General features: G+C 34.7%; 2 protein-coding genes across 4 annotated transcripts; both read right to left on the bottom strand.

The window, feature by feature from the left end:
- On the bottom strand, positions 1–8,658 carry LOC105231420 (protein tipE). 2 transcript variants are annotated; one of them, XM_011212709.4, is made up of 5 exons: positions 8,238–8,658; positions 7,816–8,011; positions 6,711–6,884; positions 6,370–6,606; positions 1–5,353 (listed from the first exon to the last, which is right to left on the bottom strand). In XM_011212709.4, the coding sequence occupies exons 1-5, from the start codon at positions 8,458–8,460 to the stop codon at positions 5,296–5,298; spliced, it is 888 nt and encodes a 295-aa protein (XP_011211011.2). In that variant the 5' UTR covers positions 8,461–8,658; the 3' UTR covers positions 1–5,295. The 2 variants fall into 2 exon arrangements, with proteins under 2 accessions (XP_011211011.2, XP_011211012.2); XM_011212710.4 differs by having other exon boundaries at positions 1–2,851.
- Positions 8,659–8,838: 180 nt separating this feature from the next.
- LOC105231422 (uncharacterized) lies at positions 8,839–15,720 on the bottom strand. 2 transcript variants are annotated; one of them, XR_852788.4, is made up of 3 exons: positions 12,875–15,720; positions 12,615–12,721; positions 8,839–10,042 (listed from the first exon to the last, which is right to left on the bottom strand). XR_852788.4 is itself a non-coding variant. In XM_011212711.4 (2 exons), exon 1 carries the CDS (start codon positions 14,232–14,234, stop codon positions 12,885–12,887), a length of 1,350 nt encoding a protein of 449 aa, XP_011211013.1. In that variant the 5' UTR covers positions 14,235–15,713; the 3' UTR covers positions 8,839–10,042; positions 12,875–12,884. The 2 variants fall into 2 exon arrangements, 1 of the variants encoding a protein (XP_011211013.1); XM_011212711.4 differs by lacking the exon at positions 12,615–12,721 and having other exon boundaries at positions 12,875–15,713.
- Between the last annotated feature and the right edge of the window lie 554 nt (positions 15,721–16,274).

Below are 16,274 nucleotides of genomic sequence, written 5' to 3'. Positions count from 1 at the left end.
TTCTACACAAAATTTTAAGCTTTCACTTTTTAAGCTGTTAAATAAACCAAATTCGGACCACTTTATTGCAATAATTGTTTTTATATAGCTTAATGGGCTGCTATTAAGTTTATGTTATGGAAATTTAATTTTCGCACAGTTTTAGCAAAGCTTTTTAAGCACATATTTATATATACAATTTTTCATGTTTTTTTTGCGCTTCAATTCAAGTGAATTGCTAAGCGCATTAAAGCTTTTGCACAAATCTAATAAAATAAATTTTTGTTCAAATTATAATATTCTTCAAAATCGTTTTTGGAAGGTACTTTTTTAGTGTTAACAGAATCTTAATTTTCAAAATATTTTTCGAAAGTTACATTTTTGGGAAGAAAACTCGTATAATATGTTTATTATTTGCTTATACATTTGCCGAAACTGAAAATTGTGTGTGTGTTTGTGTCGTTAATTTTGCATTATTGTTTAACACAGTATGATACATAAGTATATTTACCATTTTACCTTAACTGTAGTGCTACATATTTGACTAGTCTAAACTTAAGTAACTCTTTAAGCCAAATTCGATTTACATTACAATTCAAACCTTATCAAGTATATATTTTGCAATTCATTTACTAATTTGCTGATATTCAACGCCCACACAGCAAATCGGCGTGTTTTATTTCATTCCTACATTACTTACAACATTTTCAACATTTTAAACAAATTCTGATTTTCTAGGGTACAACACGCTGAGAACACAAAACATATAATAATTATGACTATTATCACAATCCTTGTCTTTCAATGTATTTATAAATAACTTTTTCAAGTCAAATTCAACATATAGTTCAATAATTCAAATTTTTAGAATTTTCAGCAAAACATTTGTTTACTAACAAAAATACACAGTACAACAAAATATATGTCTTTTCGCAATTCTAAACTTAAACAGCAGCTGATGTGATGTATTTCAGTGCAAAATTGCTTAGAACGAAATGTGCAGCTTTCACTTTTACAAAAAAGCTTTTTTCGAGCTTTCATTAGTTTTCGATACTTTCGTCTTCTGTGCGAAAAAAACATTTTTCGAGCTTTCGTTAATTTTCGATACTTCATTTTCAGTGCGAAAAAAGCTTTTTTCAAGCTTTCATTAATTGTCGATACTTTCGTTTTGCGAAAAAAGCTTTTTTTAGAAGTTGCACTCGCTTTAGTATTTTGCAGAGCGAAAAACAACTTATTTTAAGCTTACATTCGCTTCCGGTACTTTCGTTTGCTGCGCGAAAAAAAGCTTTTTCGAAAGAGTTTTCATAAATTCAAAACTTGTTATTAGAAAAGTGTTTAGTTCGCTATTTTAATACATATATACGAATATATTTTGAATTGCTGTATTGTTTTCTGTTTTTTTTTGTTGAAATAAAGCTGTCGCCGTACTTACATATGTACTTTCTTATGCTACAAACATACATATGTGTGTTGTACTTAGCTTATATTTATTTGTATGACACTTTTTATATTAATTATATAAATGCAAAACAAGCCCTACAATAATTTATGTTATAACTTTATATATATATATATATTTGGTTTTTCTATTTTACATATCGTGCTTTAGCATTTGCATATCAAGTTTTACTTCAAGTGCAATTGCAAATTCGAAAAGAATACTAAAAGCTTTAACAAATAAATCGCACAAATACTGCTCTGGAGTTTGCAATAAGCATAATACATACATACTTATGTAAATACTATTGAATTTGCGGCAGACTATTGCTTTGCTCTTGTGTTTAGCGCTATGGGGGCGGAGGAGAACAGTACGAATTGTCAATTTTTTTATTATTTACTTTGCAAATTGCGAATACTGTTATGTAGGTATACAAATGCGTAGACGAACATACATACTTACATACATATGTATTAGGGTGTATGTTATTTCACAAGCTGAATTTTTGAAAATGTACCATCAAAAGTTCTATGCATTTCAAGTTATGCATCAAATGTACACCATGTCGTATGAGCAACGCATAGTGTATAAATCACTACTATATATAAGCACTTGTTGTTGTTGTAGTAGCGGCAGAAAACATTCTTGAAGTAATTTCGAGGGATTGTGTCAAGTTGACAGTTCTTAGCTAGATAAAAATCTTGGACCGTTCCGGTTACTTAGACCCAACTGTCGGACTATGAGCGCTCTTTACATTTGATGCTTAACTTTGACTACGTATAACTTTTAAATGAATGTTATAATGGAAAAAGTCATTCAGACCTTTTTTGTGGCGCAGAAAATTTTGTATAGGAATATCAATTTTTAAAGCTTGTAGATTTAATTTCTTAGTTGAAATTTCAAAAAATCATTCACCATGTCATAGGAAAATAAATATGATTTGGGTACGGTTTAAAATGAAACTTAAAAGCGCTTGTTTACATTTTAATGCTATTTCTAGCACAAAAACTGCAACCTCACCCTAATACACATATTACTATATGTATGTATGCACATTGCTGTAATACACATACGAATGCGTTTAGCTATAATGAGTCCTAAATATGTATGTATAGGGTACATACACATCGCCATATTTAACTAGCTACATTTATGTATGTATGTAAGTGTATATATAAGTACTATGTGTATGAGCGTAGTAGATAAATATTATTATTTATTTGTAACTGTTGTGTACGAATACAAAATGTGGCTATCGATTTTCTACATTGTACTCCTTCTACGAATACGAATACGTGTACGAGTACGATTTCTTGCTGTTGTTGTTGTGTAAGCAGCTTTTCTAATGCTACGAGTATATCTAGCCTTTCACTAGACTCGCTAGTTCACTAGTATTCCATGTCATCTTCGTCGTCACTTTGACACAGAAGTTTTCTACAACGGAAATTGAATGAATGAATGAAAAACTGTGTGTGCTTTCTTTATTTTTCTTTTTTTTCGTTATTTCTTTTGTGTGGTGTTTGTGATGTGGGCTTTTTTGTTGTTTGCGAAAATCAGGCAAATTTGCTGCCCGTGCGTTTTTGAAACGGGGGGCAGACCAATCGTACAAGTCTACGGGTTTGCATGCATTTTGTAACATTCAAGTAATAAATTTTGGAATTTCTGGAAAAAAGTTACGAACATTTTCTACTATCTAAAATCTATAATAATCTAAAATATGCAAGTAGTTTTAAAAACGTGCTGAATATCAAAAATACATTTATGGACATTGGAATAAGAGACACGATTCGAAAAACTAATACTACCGCAGGCAGACATTTACGAAAGTGTTTTTTAGTTAAAAGAAAATCACAAATTTATATATATTTGTGTTTTTTTGAACTTATAGTATTTTAAAAACAAGTTTTGGATATAATATTTCTAATTAAAATAGCGAAGACAAAAATTGTTTAATAAAAAATAACAAGAAAAAACGTTTATTTCTGTGCACCGAAGGTATAATATCGTTCACAAATGAAATGGTTCCATACAAAAACTTTAATTTTATCTGTCAGTTTGCATGACAGCGATATGCTATAGTGACTCGATATGAATAATTTTTTCCGATATCGCAAAATAAGACAATTATTCATGTTAAAATTGGAGAAGATGTCTTCTAATTGAAAAACTTTCCATACAAACACTTCATTCCGATCGTTCACTTTGTATGGCAGCTATACGCTATAGTGATCCGATTTGAAGAATTTATGCGGAGATTGTAGCATAGTCTTGGAAAATATTTTATGCCAAATTTCGTGACGATATCTTGCCAAATAAAAGAGGGTTTCTTACAAGGAATTCAACCCGATCGCTCAATTTGTATGGGCGCTATATGCTATAGTAGTCCGATTTGAACAATTTACTCGGAGACTGTAGCATATTCTTGGAAAATATTTTATGCTAAATTTCGTGACGATATCTTGCCAAATGAAAGAGTTTTTCTTACAAGGAACTCAACCCGATCGCTCAGTTTGTATGGCAGCTAACTATATGGTATGGTAATCCGACACCGCTGATTGCAACAAATAATCGTGTTATTGAGGAGAAAAGAAGGTATACGAAATTTCAAACTGATATCTCAAAAGCTGTTGAACTAGATCGTATATAAATAGATGGAGTTGTCACCTCACTTTGAACATAAATTTCAACGAAATGTCTAAAAAGTTGAAAAATTATTTTTAACTAAAAAGTTAATAAAGAGTAGTTGTTAATTTTTATATTATTAAACGTAACATTTAAAATTTCCAAAAAAATGTTTCTGTGGTTTAAGAAATTTTTAAAGAGTATGTCATAAAATAACCATAAAACATTAAAAATTTAATTAAAAAAAATAAAAAAAAAATATTTAAAATTGTTTAAATTTTTTATTTAATTTTCAACAAATTTTTTCAAAAAATTTCAAAATAAGTTGAAATTGGAATTTTAATAAACAGTATTGTTAGGGTTTGCCAAATTTATCAAATATATTATTTGATTTCTAATTTTATTAATTTTCTGATGCAAGAAAAAACCAAAGCTTTAAATTTAATTTGAGTGAATTTAATTTTAATAATTTTGATTTAAGTTAATAAGTTAATATTTTTTATTAAAATTTAATTTAAAATGTACACACAAACTACTTAGAGAGAATTTGGTTAGCAAAGAGATATTAACTGAAATTGTCAGGCTAACGTGACGTCATTGTAGCAGCTGATTTTACATCAATCAAGAACTTGATTTCGATTTGTTAGTTTGCATGACAGTGATATGCGATAGTAATTAGACCTGAGCAATTGCTTTGGTTAGCAAAGTGTAATATCTGAAATTGTCAGGCTAACGTGACGTCATTGGACCAGCTGATTTTAAGTCAACCAATTTATGAAAAAGCTGATGGCGTCCTTCATTCACACAACAATTTCACTTTTAGATAATAATTTGGCGCAGAGTTTGACTCCACGTCGACGTAAGTTGAAATTTATACCAAAAAATCTTTCGAAAATACTAACTACTACTAAATGTGAATTTATCGCTCACAAATCTAATTGTCAAGAACAAGTTTTCTACTTTATATTTTAATAAATTTGTGTGCGCTACTCTTTCAAATAAGTGCCATTTAACTAGACTACGCGTACTACATGCTAAATTAGTAGTTTTTATCTAAAATTTCAATATCTCAATATTTAGCTAGCAAGGGTTAAAAAATGTGCGCGAGTAATCGAAAAGTTTATGACAATATTTATTTTTGTTCGAAAAATTTGCAATTTACTGTATTGTTGTAATATTTTTAAAGCTTTTTTTGCGTTTAACGGTTATTTAAATTCATATCAAACGGTTTCAATAGGCACTTGCATAGATTTCGCTTAAAAATTACTGAGGGATAACGTTTTCTCCGGTTTGCAATTCATGCAGTTAACAATCCTGTAAATATTTGTTAATAGTAAACGGTCATTACAAACATTAATGTTTAACTTTGTTTTTGTTTTATCTTTAGTTTTGGTTTGTCATTTTAAGGCGGTACTAAATGAATTCACTAAAGTCAATGACAATAACGAGTACAATACGAGCGAGTAATATATGAGTAATTTGAGCGAGTGTAAACACGAAAAAGAGAAAGTAGAAAGGAGTAGAGGGAAAAATGTAAATTCTGTTAATTTTGACAACATAAACGCAACAGCAACAACGCCAATTAGCATGCCAATATATAATTGAATTGAGAACATGCAAAAAAATACGATTCAACTACAAAAAAATCATAAAATACATTTTTTTTTTCATCACAAATCATTTGACCGATTCAAATATGTATGTACATGCTTACTTCCACTTCTTCACAAAACAAAATTCTCAACCATATAAGTAAGTATTGGGAGGATATGCCATTCTTCACAACAAAAATTCGTTTACATTATGATAATTCTAATAAAACTGAAGTAATTAATCGATAAAAATATGAATGCTTAACGGTACAACCGTATTTACTACAATTATGCATATAAATATTCATAAAGTAGGTATGTAACAATATGTCTATGTTGACTACACATGAAATTATGTAAATAAATATATATGTATGCAACGAGTATCTAGTCATTTACGAATGCCATAACAAATTTCGAAGAAACATTCCAAATTACACAGGTTTTTATGCAGGTACAGTAGGATATAGCTATGATTATAATTATATTTTCTTTTCATTTCCTCTTCACATCTTCTCTTCGCTTTCTTTTTTTTGTATATTTAGTAATTAACGTTCATTACAACAACTTAAAATACAATATGTAGTTAGTATTAATGCATACTGAGGAATTACGAGATTACGAGCATATGTATGTGTGTGTTGATGATGTAGTAGTTAGTTAGTTGGGTATGTAGTTATGTTAAGTAGTTGATTGTGGTGATTAATTATTGTTTAACAATTTGGTTTTGAAACTCACTCTTCCTTCGAGGGAAACTTCTCCGCATAGACCCGTGATGATTTGTTGCATGCTTTGTCGCAACAGGGGCAGTACCAATAGCTGAGCACACCAATCGAAATGGCGAATAGAACATTCGGTATGATAAGCGACAGCACGAGATGATACAAGTTGTTCTCCCACGAGTAGCGACCGATCACCACTTCTGGGTAGGCACGACTGTAATAACAGGGAAACGGTTCGCCAATGTGCGAGTAGCTATTGAAAGCGAGATCGAGAGCGCACAAGTGAGAAATATAAATAAAATTTGTACAATTAAAAATTATTGAAATTCAATATACATATGTATTTGCAAGACTCACCCATATTGGCGCGCAAAGACACTGCAATTCGTTGTGGGCGGATAACCGCAACCTTCCGAATTGATGAGAAATTTCGTATAACTGACGTCCCATTGCACCTTATCCAGTTCACGTGGATTCTTTTCCCATTCGATGAATGGTATGCGTGTGTAGTTGACGTACAACTGATGGCACCTGCGAGAGTAATGAGAAAAGAATTTATTTTATTGGAAGTTACGAGATGGGAAAATGGTTTCCACTTATAAATTTCGAAGAAGTTCAGGTATTCTGCAAATCAATATTAAGGATTTAGAGAGAGATTCTAAATTTTATATAAAAGTTTTAGGAAAGATAGGTTGTCAGAGGGCCTATTTATATATACATATATCTACGATGGTAAATTTTCTATACATTTACCATGCCTTTCAACATGTGATCCTTTAAATGTAAACAAAGAATAACAAAAACGCATCGAATTTCCTACTGCCCGAGGAAGGATGCTTTAGCCCACTACCAGTAGAATGGGAATGAGTTGGAGCTCCCTCTCATGTGTTATACTACCGAAACTTAGGCTTTGTGGAAACTTGGTCAGCACTGGTCATCGGTTCATGCGCTGTCGCAAGATCCTATCGGCGTTCATTCTGTATGGTGAGGAATCTTACCGTATGCCAGCTGCAGAAGCTGTATGGAAGAAGACGAGGTGGAAAAATCTCAGCACTTCACTTGGGAGCTCGCACTTCCACACTGGTGGTAATATAAATTAAACATCTGACCAAATTTTTATTCACCACAAGCCACTTTGCTGATTTATAGGTTCGAAAACAGAAGTACTATTTTTATAGCTTCATAAATGACTGCATAGTAGCTCAAGTGCGATCTCTGGATCAGCCGTCAAACCAAACCTAACCTACTGTCTCCCAAAAAATATCCCAACATTTCAAATCTGATATAATACTATATTTATGCTTGCAACACTGGTAAGATATGGGCGAACTATCAGCATATTGTACTAAAATGTGGTTCCAGAGCAGCTTTTGTTAAGTTCTCTTTGCTATTTTAATCAATGTGTTTCATAAACGTTGTAAGAATCGGACTCGTTTCGCTCATATATAGGAACAATACTTACTTGGTGAGTGATGACGTGCAGCCCTCGCGGCACGAGCTCCACGAACAATTTCTTATGCCTTCCGCGTAAACATGATCAATGACAATACATGTAACTGGTACGGGATCATAATCGGCAATTATCGTCGATATTGCTGGATCCACGACGAATGGTATTAAAAAGAGGAAGGCAAAAACCGACAGAATTGCAGTGGTTCCTGTGAAAATGAAAGTGTAATTTATAATACTAAAAACATATTTATGTATGCATGGAATATCGATAAATACATCAAGAGTTCGAGAACTGATAATAACTTTGGTGCACCGATGAAATAAACTGAGTATGCCATTGTGCTCATTCCAGCTCAATAATCAATCACTAGTTATTGGTTCTCTATTAATATTATTACTTTAAGCAATGCTATGCTCATTTATTCAACTCACCAAGGCACAACGATGTGTAAAATTTCGCCTTCTCTAATATCGACTCCAATTCGAGATCGCTCTTTTTCTTCTGTGGCGATTGCATGCTCGAGCGACTCGAACGCCCCGAAGTCGCTGTCTTTGTGCTGCTTAAACTTAGCTTACTGCCGGTAATGGTGTGCGCCGAAATTGTCGGACTGGTCGGTAGCGACATTGTTGTCGTAGCGGTCGAACTTTTCTTCATCTTGCTGCGCTATACTCGTTTCTCTGCACACGACGACTGCTGTTAGTGTGTCTGTGGTACGTTACACGGTTTGTGTCTTGACTACAGCTATTCGTCGTTTGTAGGTTTGTATGTGTGTGTGTTTGTGGATTCGATTGTTCGTGCGCTACTAACGATCGCTATTTATAGGTTCAGTTATTTGTTTGTGTGTACTATATTAACAGAGTTGCTTTGCAGTTTGTCCAGGTTTAAGGTTATCGTAACACGTCGGTGTTTTTATTTTAATTCTATGATACTTGTTACTTGTTTCTGTTCTATTTTTAAGTTAATTTATTTAATATTCGATATTCTCTAAATACTTTTCATACTAATTTGAACGGTAATTTATCTAATTTCTTATTTCATGCCTATTTGTCTTGTTTTACTATTTCCGGTCCAAGTCTGTTAGTTGTGTGCTTTTTTATTTTATTTCTTTTTTATCTATACTTTTGCTACTTTTCGTTTCACGTTCGTTTGTTTGTTTATTTATTTTGTCGTCTCTTTGTATGTTATTGTTAATTTTTGTTAATTTTTTCATATATTTTGTTTTTGTTTGTACCAAAATTTGCTTGAATATTTGCTTGATCACGCATCCCTCCAAACCGTTTGACTTTCCATAACAAGTGAGTTGCTGGTGTAGAAATGTGTCTGTGGGTGTATAAGTGTGTATGTGTGAGTGTGTCAGTGAGTTACTGTTGTAAAATATTTGTGTGTTGAGTGCCCGTTTGTACGAAATTAGTGCAAAAAGCGCTTTAAAATAGATCTTTAACTAAGTTACAATTAGTTCGAATGGAATAACACATAAATATTTGCCTTGCATTGTAGTTGTAGTTGTGGTTGTAGTGAACAATTGTAAATACTTTTCATATATACTAAACTTAAGTGAAATAATGTTCTTGCTTTGTTTTTGTTTTTTGCGTTTTGCTTGCGTTTACAACATTGAATTGAGTCCTTACAAATCTTTGAATTTATTTTTGTAAGTTTTTGTTTTCTTTTTGTCTTTGTTCTTTTGTAAATCTAATATTGTCTGAATGAATAAGTTTTACGAGACCTTTATGTCCCGTTTGTTGTTGTTCTTAATTCTTTCGTGTGCATAAATATTAATTGAAAATGCAGCATATTTGCTTTCGAGAATATATTCAAAAACTTGTTTGCAGCAATTGCATTTTTAAATTTTTGGTTTTGTGTTTTTTAACTTTCAAATTGATTGTGATTTGCATAAATTATTTGCTCTCTGTGGTTGGTTTGTGGTACATAATGTTTATTTGACTAATTTATAATATTTTTTGTTCGTTGCTGGCAAGCGCATTTTGCGGGGAGTGAAATTGAATTGAATTTTGTTTTTTGTTCTTTATAATTTTTGGGCTGATTAAAATATTTTTTAAATTTTTGATGTAAAATTTTCTTGGTTTCTTTTTGATTTGAGTTGGTGAAGTGAGTGTGCTTTTGTACAACTTGTGTTGTTATTGTTGTTGTTTGTTACTGCTGCACTGTTTGCTGCTTTATTGCATGGCAAACACGCCGGCCTGATGTACGGGACTGTCTTCTTGGAGCAGAGGAATGCCTAGAATTGAGAAAACCCAAATGTTAGCGTAAATCAAGAATTGAAAAAATTATATCAAAACAAAAGTAGATTAAAATTGACAACTAACTAAGTAAATCTTTAAAATTGCTGTGGGAGTTAGAAATTTACTGACTTTAAACTAAATCTATAAAAAAGTTGCTAAAAAAATAATAATTATATATTTTTCAATACTAATTCCAAATCAATACAGTATTATTAAGGTACAATATATTCAACAATTTCAATATACATATAAAATTGGATTAGGGAGCTGTTTAATGAAACCATATAAAGAGTTAAAAATTTTATAAATAAGCTTATGTTATTTGGGGCTGACATTCTCGGAAATATTCTTGAAGAAATTAAACCTCTATACTCTTTATACTCAAAAAAGTCACCAAGAACTTGTAGAGGCGACCAATTTCAATACCATCTAATTCCTCTGGCTATTAAGCCAGAAAGCACAGGTGTTTTAACCTTAACATCGTATAAGCGATAGAGTCAAGACTGCAGTGATGATATAATTTTTCTTCTTCATATGTTTCTTTGAACAGCGGCGCTCGCTGAACTTATAAGAGAACCAGCTATGTATGACTGATCGTATTATGGCTCTAACAAAAGAGTACCAGTGATTATTCTTCGGCAGCTTTATAAGGCTTTATAATCTTAAGAGCCATAAGTAAAGTGACCACTTGTTTTATAATTTTACGATAGATAACAAATACACAGTAAAAATTTTGAAGAAAAAAGTTATTGTGTAGAAAACTACAGAACATGCTGAAAAAATTTTATGGTGGTTGGGTTTTAACCTCATGTAGCTAATTGAACTGAGCGCCTACACTTTAAAGGCTGCAATGCAAAAACTATATGAGATATCGATTCAGGTTAGGTTAGATTACTTTGATAATAATCTACGCTTAGACCAGTTTGGTCCTTTGCGTTACCAAGTGGATTTCTGCTGCTAAGTCCAAGCGGGGTAGTCGATATCTCCTCCAGTGTTTCATACCACAGCGGTCGACATAAAAATTTATTTTTTTTGTTTGGTTATATCTATCATTCAAGCAATTATTTATCAAAAGATGAAGGACAAAATCAATTTGTGTATTTCATTTTAACACTAGCTATATCTCCTGCCTTCATAGAGTCAAACATTTCTTTTGATCAGAAACCCACCCTTCACCAATATCCTTTCTGCAGTAATATAACGCAACTGATACCTGCATTACAATCAGTAATATATACCTTGAATAAAGTTGATAGTATAACAAAAGTTCTGTTTTAAAATGAAAGTTAAGAGCTTACAGCTTTCGCACAGAAAAAACTGGAGCTTTATAATAAATACAACAGTCTTGCCTCAATTCTCGATATAAAATGGTTAATAATTTTCAAAATAAATCATCATCCTAGGCAAAGGACAAACCTGTAATTAGTGAAAACTCTATTTTTAAGCTTACAAGGAAAAACCTTTATTTAGTGAAAGCTCTATTTTTAAGCTTTCCTGAAAAAGTGATTTCAAAAAGGTTAATATACAAAATTAAAACACACTCAATTAAACTATAATCGAAATGAATACAATATGTTTAGGTGATTTTTATAAAAACCCAAGCTTTCACAAAATATAACAATATTTATTTATTTAAAATAAGTAGTTGAAAAATTTACCAGGGACTACAGGAGCTGATTCTTAACTGATTCTACACCTACTACTACAGTTTTCGCTCATAGTTCTTATTTGTGTATTAAAAAGAAGAATTTATAATGGATGAAAGCTCTAAGCTTTTGTACAACATTAGCATTATTATTGAAAACGTAAACGGTTCTTTCTTTTAATATACTGATACTAGAATATAAGTTTTATAAACACTTAAATTAGAGCTCTTGGTATTTGACTAATTGACTAACCGGAATAACCGAATAGGGCATTATTTGCGTAATAATATTAAGTTTCCAGTACAAGGATAGTAGTTGATAGTCTAATATTCGATTAAGAGCTAATTTTCGAGTATCCGGTTAACTGTTCCTTGTCGACTATTTCAATAGTAAGCATTCAAATTTTACAATATTTTTTCTAATTTTTCATTTTTAAACTTTTTTTCTACGTTTGAAAGTTTATAGAAAATTTGCAGTACATACGGGCACAATTGGCATTTTCACAAATATAAAGCAAGCAAAAATCAAAAGTTGTTTGGATTTCAAACAATTTTCGCTTTTTCAAATATACGCAGGAGAAAAACTATTAGAATATTTGTAACATTGCCACTATTCGAATAGTATTAGTCGGTTATTGAACGGTTGAAATTCGAATAACCGGTATACAGGTTATCCGAATAATTTTAAGAGCCCTAACTCAAATCTACTTTACAAAGCTAAACTCGAGTATACAAAAAAGATTGTTTGAACATTTTTATTTACGAATCTAAAAAAATACGTTTATTACAGCATGAAAGCTCTAAGCTTTCGTGCGAAGAGCTAACAATATACACTAAATGGAATTCAACTAAATATGTATGTAGTGTATGCGTTGTTTCTACATTTAAATGCCGTTATTCACAAAAGCTCCTTGCGAACCTACATCATAAACGACGCTTACAGACAATAACAACAGCACAAATGTTCAAAAATGTGGATAAATATTCGAACTTTCAGGTCTCAATCCACGTTGATGTAGCTGAAAGTATGCTGCAAGTGTAAAATAAGCATTACAATTTACATATCAATTTAAGCTGAACAAATATTTGAGAGTAATAACACAAGTTGTGAGATGGCAACTGGTTGTTGTGGCTCATAGCGAGCAATTAAATAAATAAAAGCAACAATCATTTGCATGCTTACGTGACGGATCTCATAGTGCCATTACGTCGTCGCCACCACCTCCACCAGTATCGCCCAAATTGGTTTGTGAGCCAATATTATTTTTCGCCAATATCGTATCCGTGTCCACACAACCCTTGAAACGCATTTTCGCATCATCACCCACATAGACGGTCTTCTGACACAGTAGCAAGACCAGACACGACACCACAAACAAGACGGACGGCACAACCGAGGCGATAACAAACTGTCGATAGGTGACCTCCAAGTCGAAGCGAGCCACGACAATTTCCTTCTTTGACGGCGAGTAGAAGCAAGGGAAGCGCGCACGTGCATTGTGATCGCTGCCATCACGGCCGAAATCCTTCAAGAACTCCTTGCACTCATCCATCAGCGTATTCACACAGCCCTCCAGATTGATCATGAGCTTCGACTCATTCGAAATGGTCAAATCGAAATCGGGTGGCGCTATCTCCGGCGTTGGCACCGACACCGATATGTGCAGATGACTTAGATACGTGAAATTGGTGAGATCCGTGAGCATATTGTGTTCCAGCGTCGAACCGTTTATGCAATCTAATGCCTCCACACGATCCGATGTGTTTTTTATGAAATAACACGATGCCATCACAACATTATCCGCGGATTCATTCCACACTTCTTCTTTAGTCTCTGCATTGATGGCATTTTGACATTGCGACAAATACACTTTATCGCCGCTCAACACCACCACATTCTTATTGCGTGTCGGTATGTCGACGCAACGACGGTCACAATTGTAGGGTGTGCGTATTTTGCGACACGTGCCGCGATTACACGAAAACAAACCGTTTATGTCCATACAATTGATTTTCCCCCGCCGACCCGAACACTTAACCGGCGAATCGCTATTCTTGAAAACACACTCGAACGCATCGGTTATATTCAAGCACTGACCTTCGGTACAATTAAATGTACCCGTCAAATTTTTGCACTCATCATTTATGCAGCGCGCCTTATCGGCGCGGTCCTGATCGATGCCGTAGCACGTTTTATTCGCCGAATTCGTGCAATTCTGAAAGGTGAGATTGGTGCCGTTGGTACGTAGATTCACGTAGATTTGTATGCAGGCGCCAGACGTCTTACTCAGGCACCACTCGCCGCACGAGCCCCACTCGCAGTTGTCCTTGTTGACGGCGCGCGTGGTGGTGCACATGACGGGCGTTGGATCGATGCCGCTCTTGAAGGCGCGCGTCGACGGCATGTAGATGGCGACCGTTAGATAGACCAGCGCCACCGAGCTGAGCACGAGCGTCATTTGGCACACGCAAATCGTGCCGCATATGCGCTGATCCTGTGGCGGTACAATGAGGTCCTCACTCGGCACTTTTTTCTTACCCATTGTGACGGCGGCTGTGGCGACGGTGTGCGGCTGTTAAACGCTTGGCAGTTAAATTGGTTGTAGAGTTTGCTTATTGGTTTTGTTGTTGTTTGTTGTTTGATGTTTCTATTTCTACTTAGTGGCTTGTGACTGTTATTAGTTTACTTTGAGGTTGCCAGCACTGGAAGTTTCTGCAAACTACTCGTCGTTGGCAGTTCGCGTAGGCGTCGTCGTCGTCGTTGGTGTGGTGAAACTTCCGCCTGTGTATGTATGCATATATGTTGGTGTTATTTTGTTTTTGTTGTTTGTTTGTTGTTGTAGTGAAACGAGCGCCTCAATGAATTTGTGTTATTGCTGCTGCCATCAAAATCGATTGTAGCATATGGTTGACCCAGACACATATACACACACAAACACACGCGTGCGCTTATTGTAGAAATTGGTGGAACTGTCAAAACCGCGCCTACACCACAAATTTTCTTCGAAGTTATATAATTGCTTGTAGTTTCTACACTTTTCTATACTCTTGACACACACTTTCACTTTATTTTACTCTCGTTCACTTTTCAACGCGTTCATATTGGCGTTTTGTTGTTCGTGAAAACTGCTGCAACTATTGATTTTTCCTCCTTCGGGCAGTTAGTTGCCGTAGCTGATGACTATTTTAGGCTTCGTGCCGTATTTTCTGCTTGTCTGTCATAAATTTTAATTGAGCACTAAATTTTTGTGGCTAATAAAGTTAGTTTTTGCTACAAAACCACACACACACACACATGTATAGGCGAAGTGCATGAAAGGCCATTGAAGGATTGCGGCGCCTGTGACACAATGAAACTACGCACCGACACACACGCACACACAGCTGCGTAGTGCAACCAGCAATTCAATATTGTGAAATGGAGGTCAAAGGCTGAACCTCAAATCGTGCTGTTCCACAGATTTGCCAGTTTTGCTAGCGCCTCGAGCTCTTGGTACAGCTGCACCGAAGCAAGTCCTGCTGCTGGCACATTACTCCACAAACCTCCTCGTATGGCAGCGTCAATAGCACGCCATATTCTGCCGAATCGCACTTTTTTCGCTAATCGATTAATCCAACACAGACACACACACTTGGCCGCGTTGATGGATTACACTTTTCTATAGCATTAATGCAAGAAATTATAAGTTTGCTGTTGATTAGTTTAGTTTCTGGCTGAACTATTAGAATTTTTTTTATTTTGCACCGTTTTTCGTATACTCTCGTCCGTTGCACCGTTCCGACCACGGGCAATATGAGTATGTTGTGTGTATTGCGAAATGTCTCAACGGCAACCCGACACAATGCCTATCCGTTAGTCCAAAGTGGAAAAGTAATCATCGTAAAATGTTTAGAGCGCAGAGATTTCGGAGAATCTGTGAGCACACGCAGACACATACAGGCACACATGTGTGAATAATGAGCGCTATGTGTGATGAAAGTGTTGTGAAAGCTTTGGCATTAATAATAGCAAGTACGCATGCGCATGCGCCGCACGTGCAGTGCCAAAATAAGCAAAAAATCGATGAGAAATATTTTTTTTTCTTTGAGCTCCTGCCTTATTATTATTTTCTCTAGTCATTTTGCTCATTATGCGACAGCACTTTTGCTCCTGACATTCTTCACGCTGGTGGCATTTTGCCCATTTCGCTGCCACGCGACCTCACTCACGATGCTTCCTCGCAGCATACTTTCCCATTCAGCTTGCGGCCAACTTGGCGCTGCTGGTCTCATGTTCACAGCTACTTTTGCTTTTTTGCCACTTTCGCAACTTTCGCCCCGGCATTGCATGACATTTGGCAATATAGGCGGTCCGTCATACTCTGCCTCGCCTGTAGTGTGGCCGCGCTCCTCCGCCGCTTGTGCACTTTACATTCTGCACATGCTGTGCTGTTAGCCGCAGCTACCATTTGCCCATTCGGCTTCATATGTGTTTCTGGGGTGTGTTTTTATTGGGTCGACGCACAGACACTACAAATACGAGTACAAATCGTGCTTTGTTCTTTTTCGACAATTGTGCTTTGTCCTTTGTGAGTTGTACACGT

The sequence above is a fragment of the Bactrocera dorsalis genome, chromosome 5 (genome assembly GCF_023373825.1).
Source record: "Bactrocera dorsalis isolate Fly_Bdor chromosome 5, ASM2337382v1, whole genome shotgun sequence".
Classification (NCBI taxonomy): Eukaryota; Metazoa; Arthropoda; class Insecta; order Diptera; family Tephritidae; genus Bactrocera; species Bactrocera dorsalis.
The sequence above is the reverse complement of the archived record's forward strand: the minus strand, read 5'-3'. Positions and strand labels throughout refer to the sequence as shown.

Excerpts from the sequence above, each read along its gene's own strand:
- LOC105231422 (XM_011212711.4), bottom strand. The coding sequence starts at position 14,234 with ATGGGTAAGAAAAAAGTGCCGAGTGAGGACCTCATTGTACCGCCACAG.
- LOC105231420 (XM_011212709.4), bottom strand. The coding sequence starts at position 8,460 with ATGAAGAAAAGTTCGACCGCTACGACAACAATGTCGCTACCGACCAGT. Across the intron at positions 8,012-8,237 it reads TTACACATCGTTGTGCCTTG|GAACCACTGCAATTCTGTCG; the intron begins GTGAGTTGAATA and ends TCATTTTCACAG. Across the intron at positions 6,607-6,710 it reads GTCTTTGCGCGCCAATATGG|CTACTCGCACATTGGCGAAC; the intron begins GTGAGTCTTGCA and ends CGCTTTCAATAG.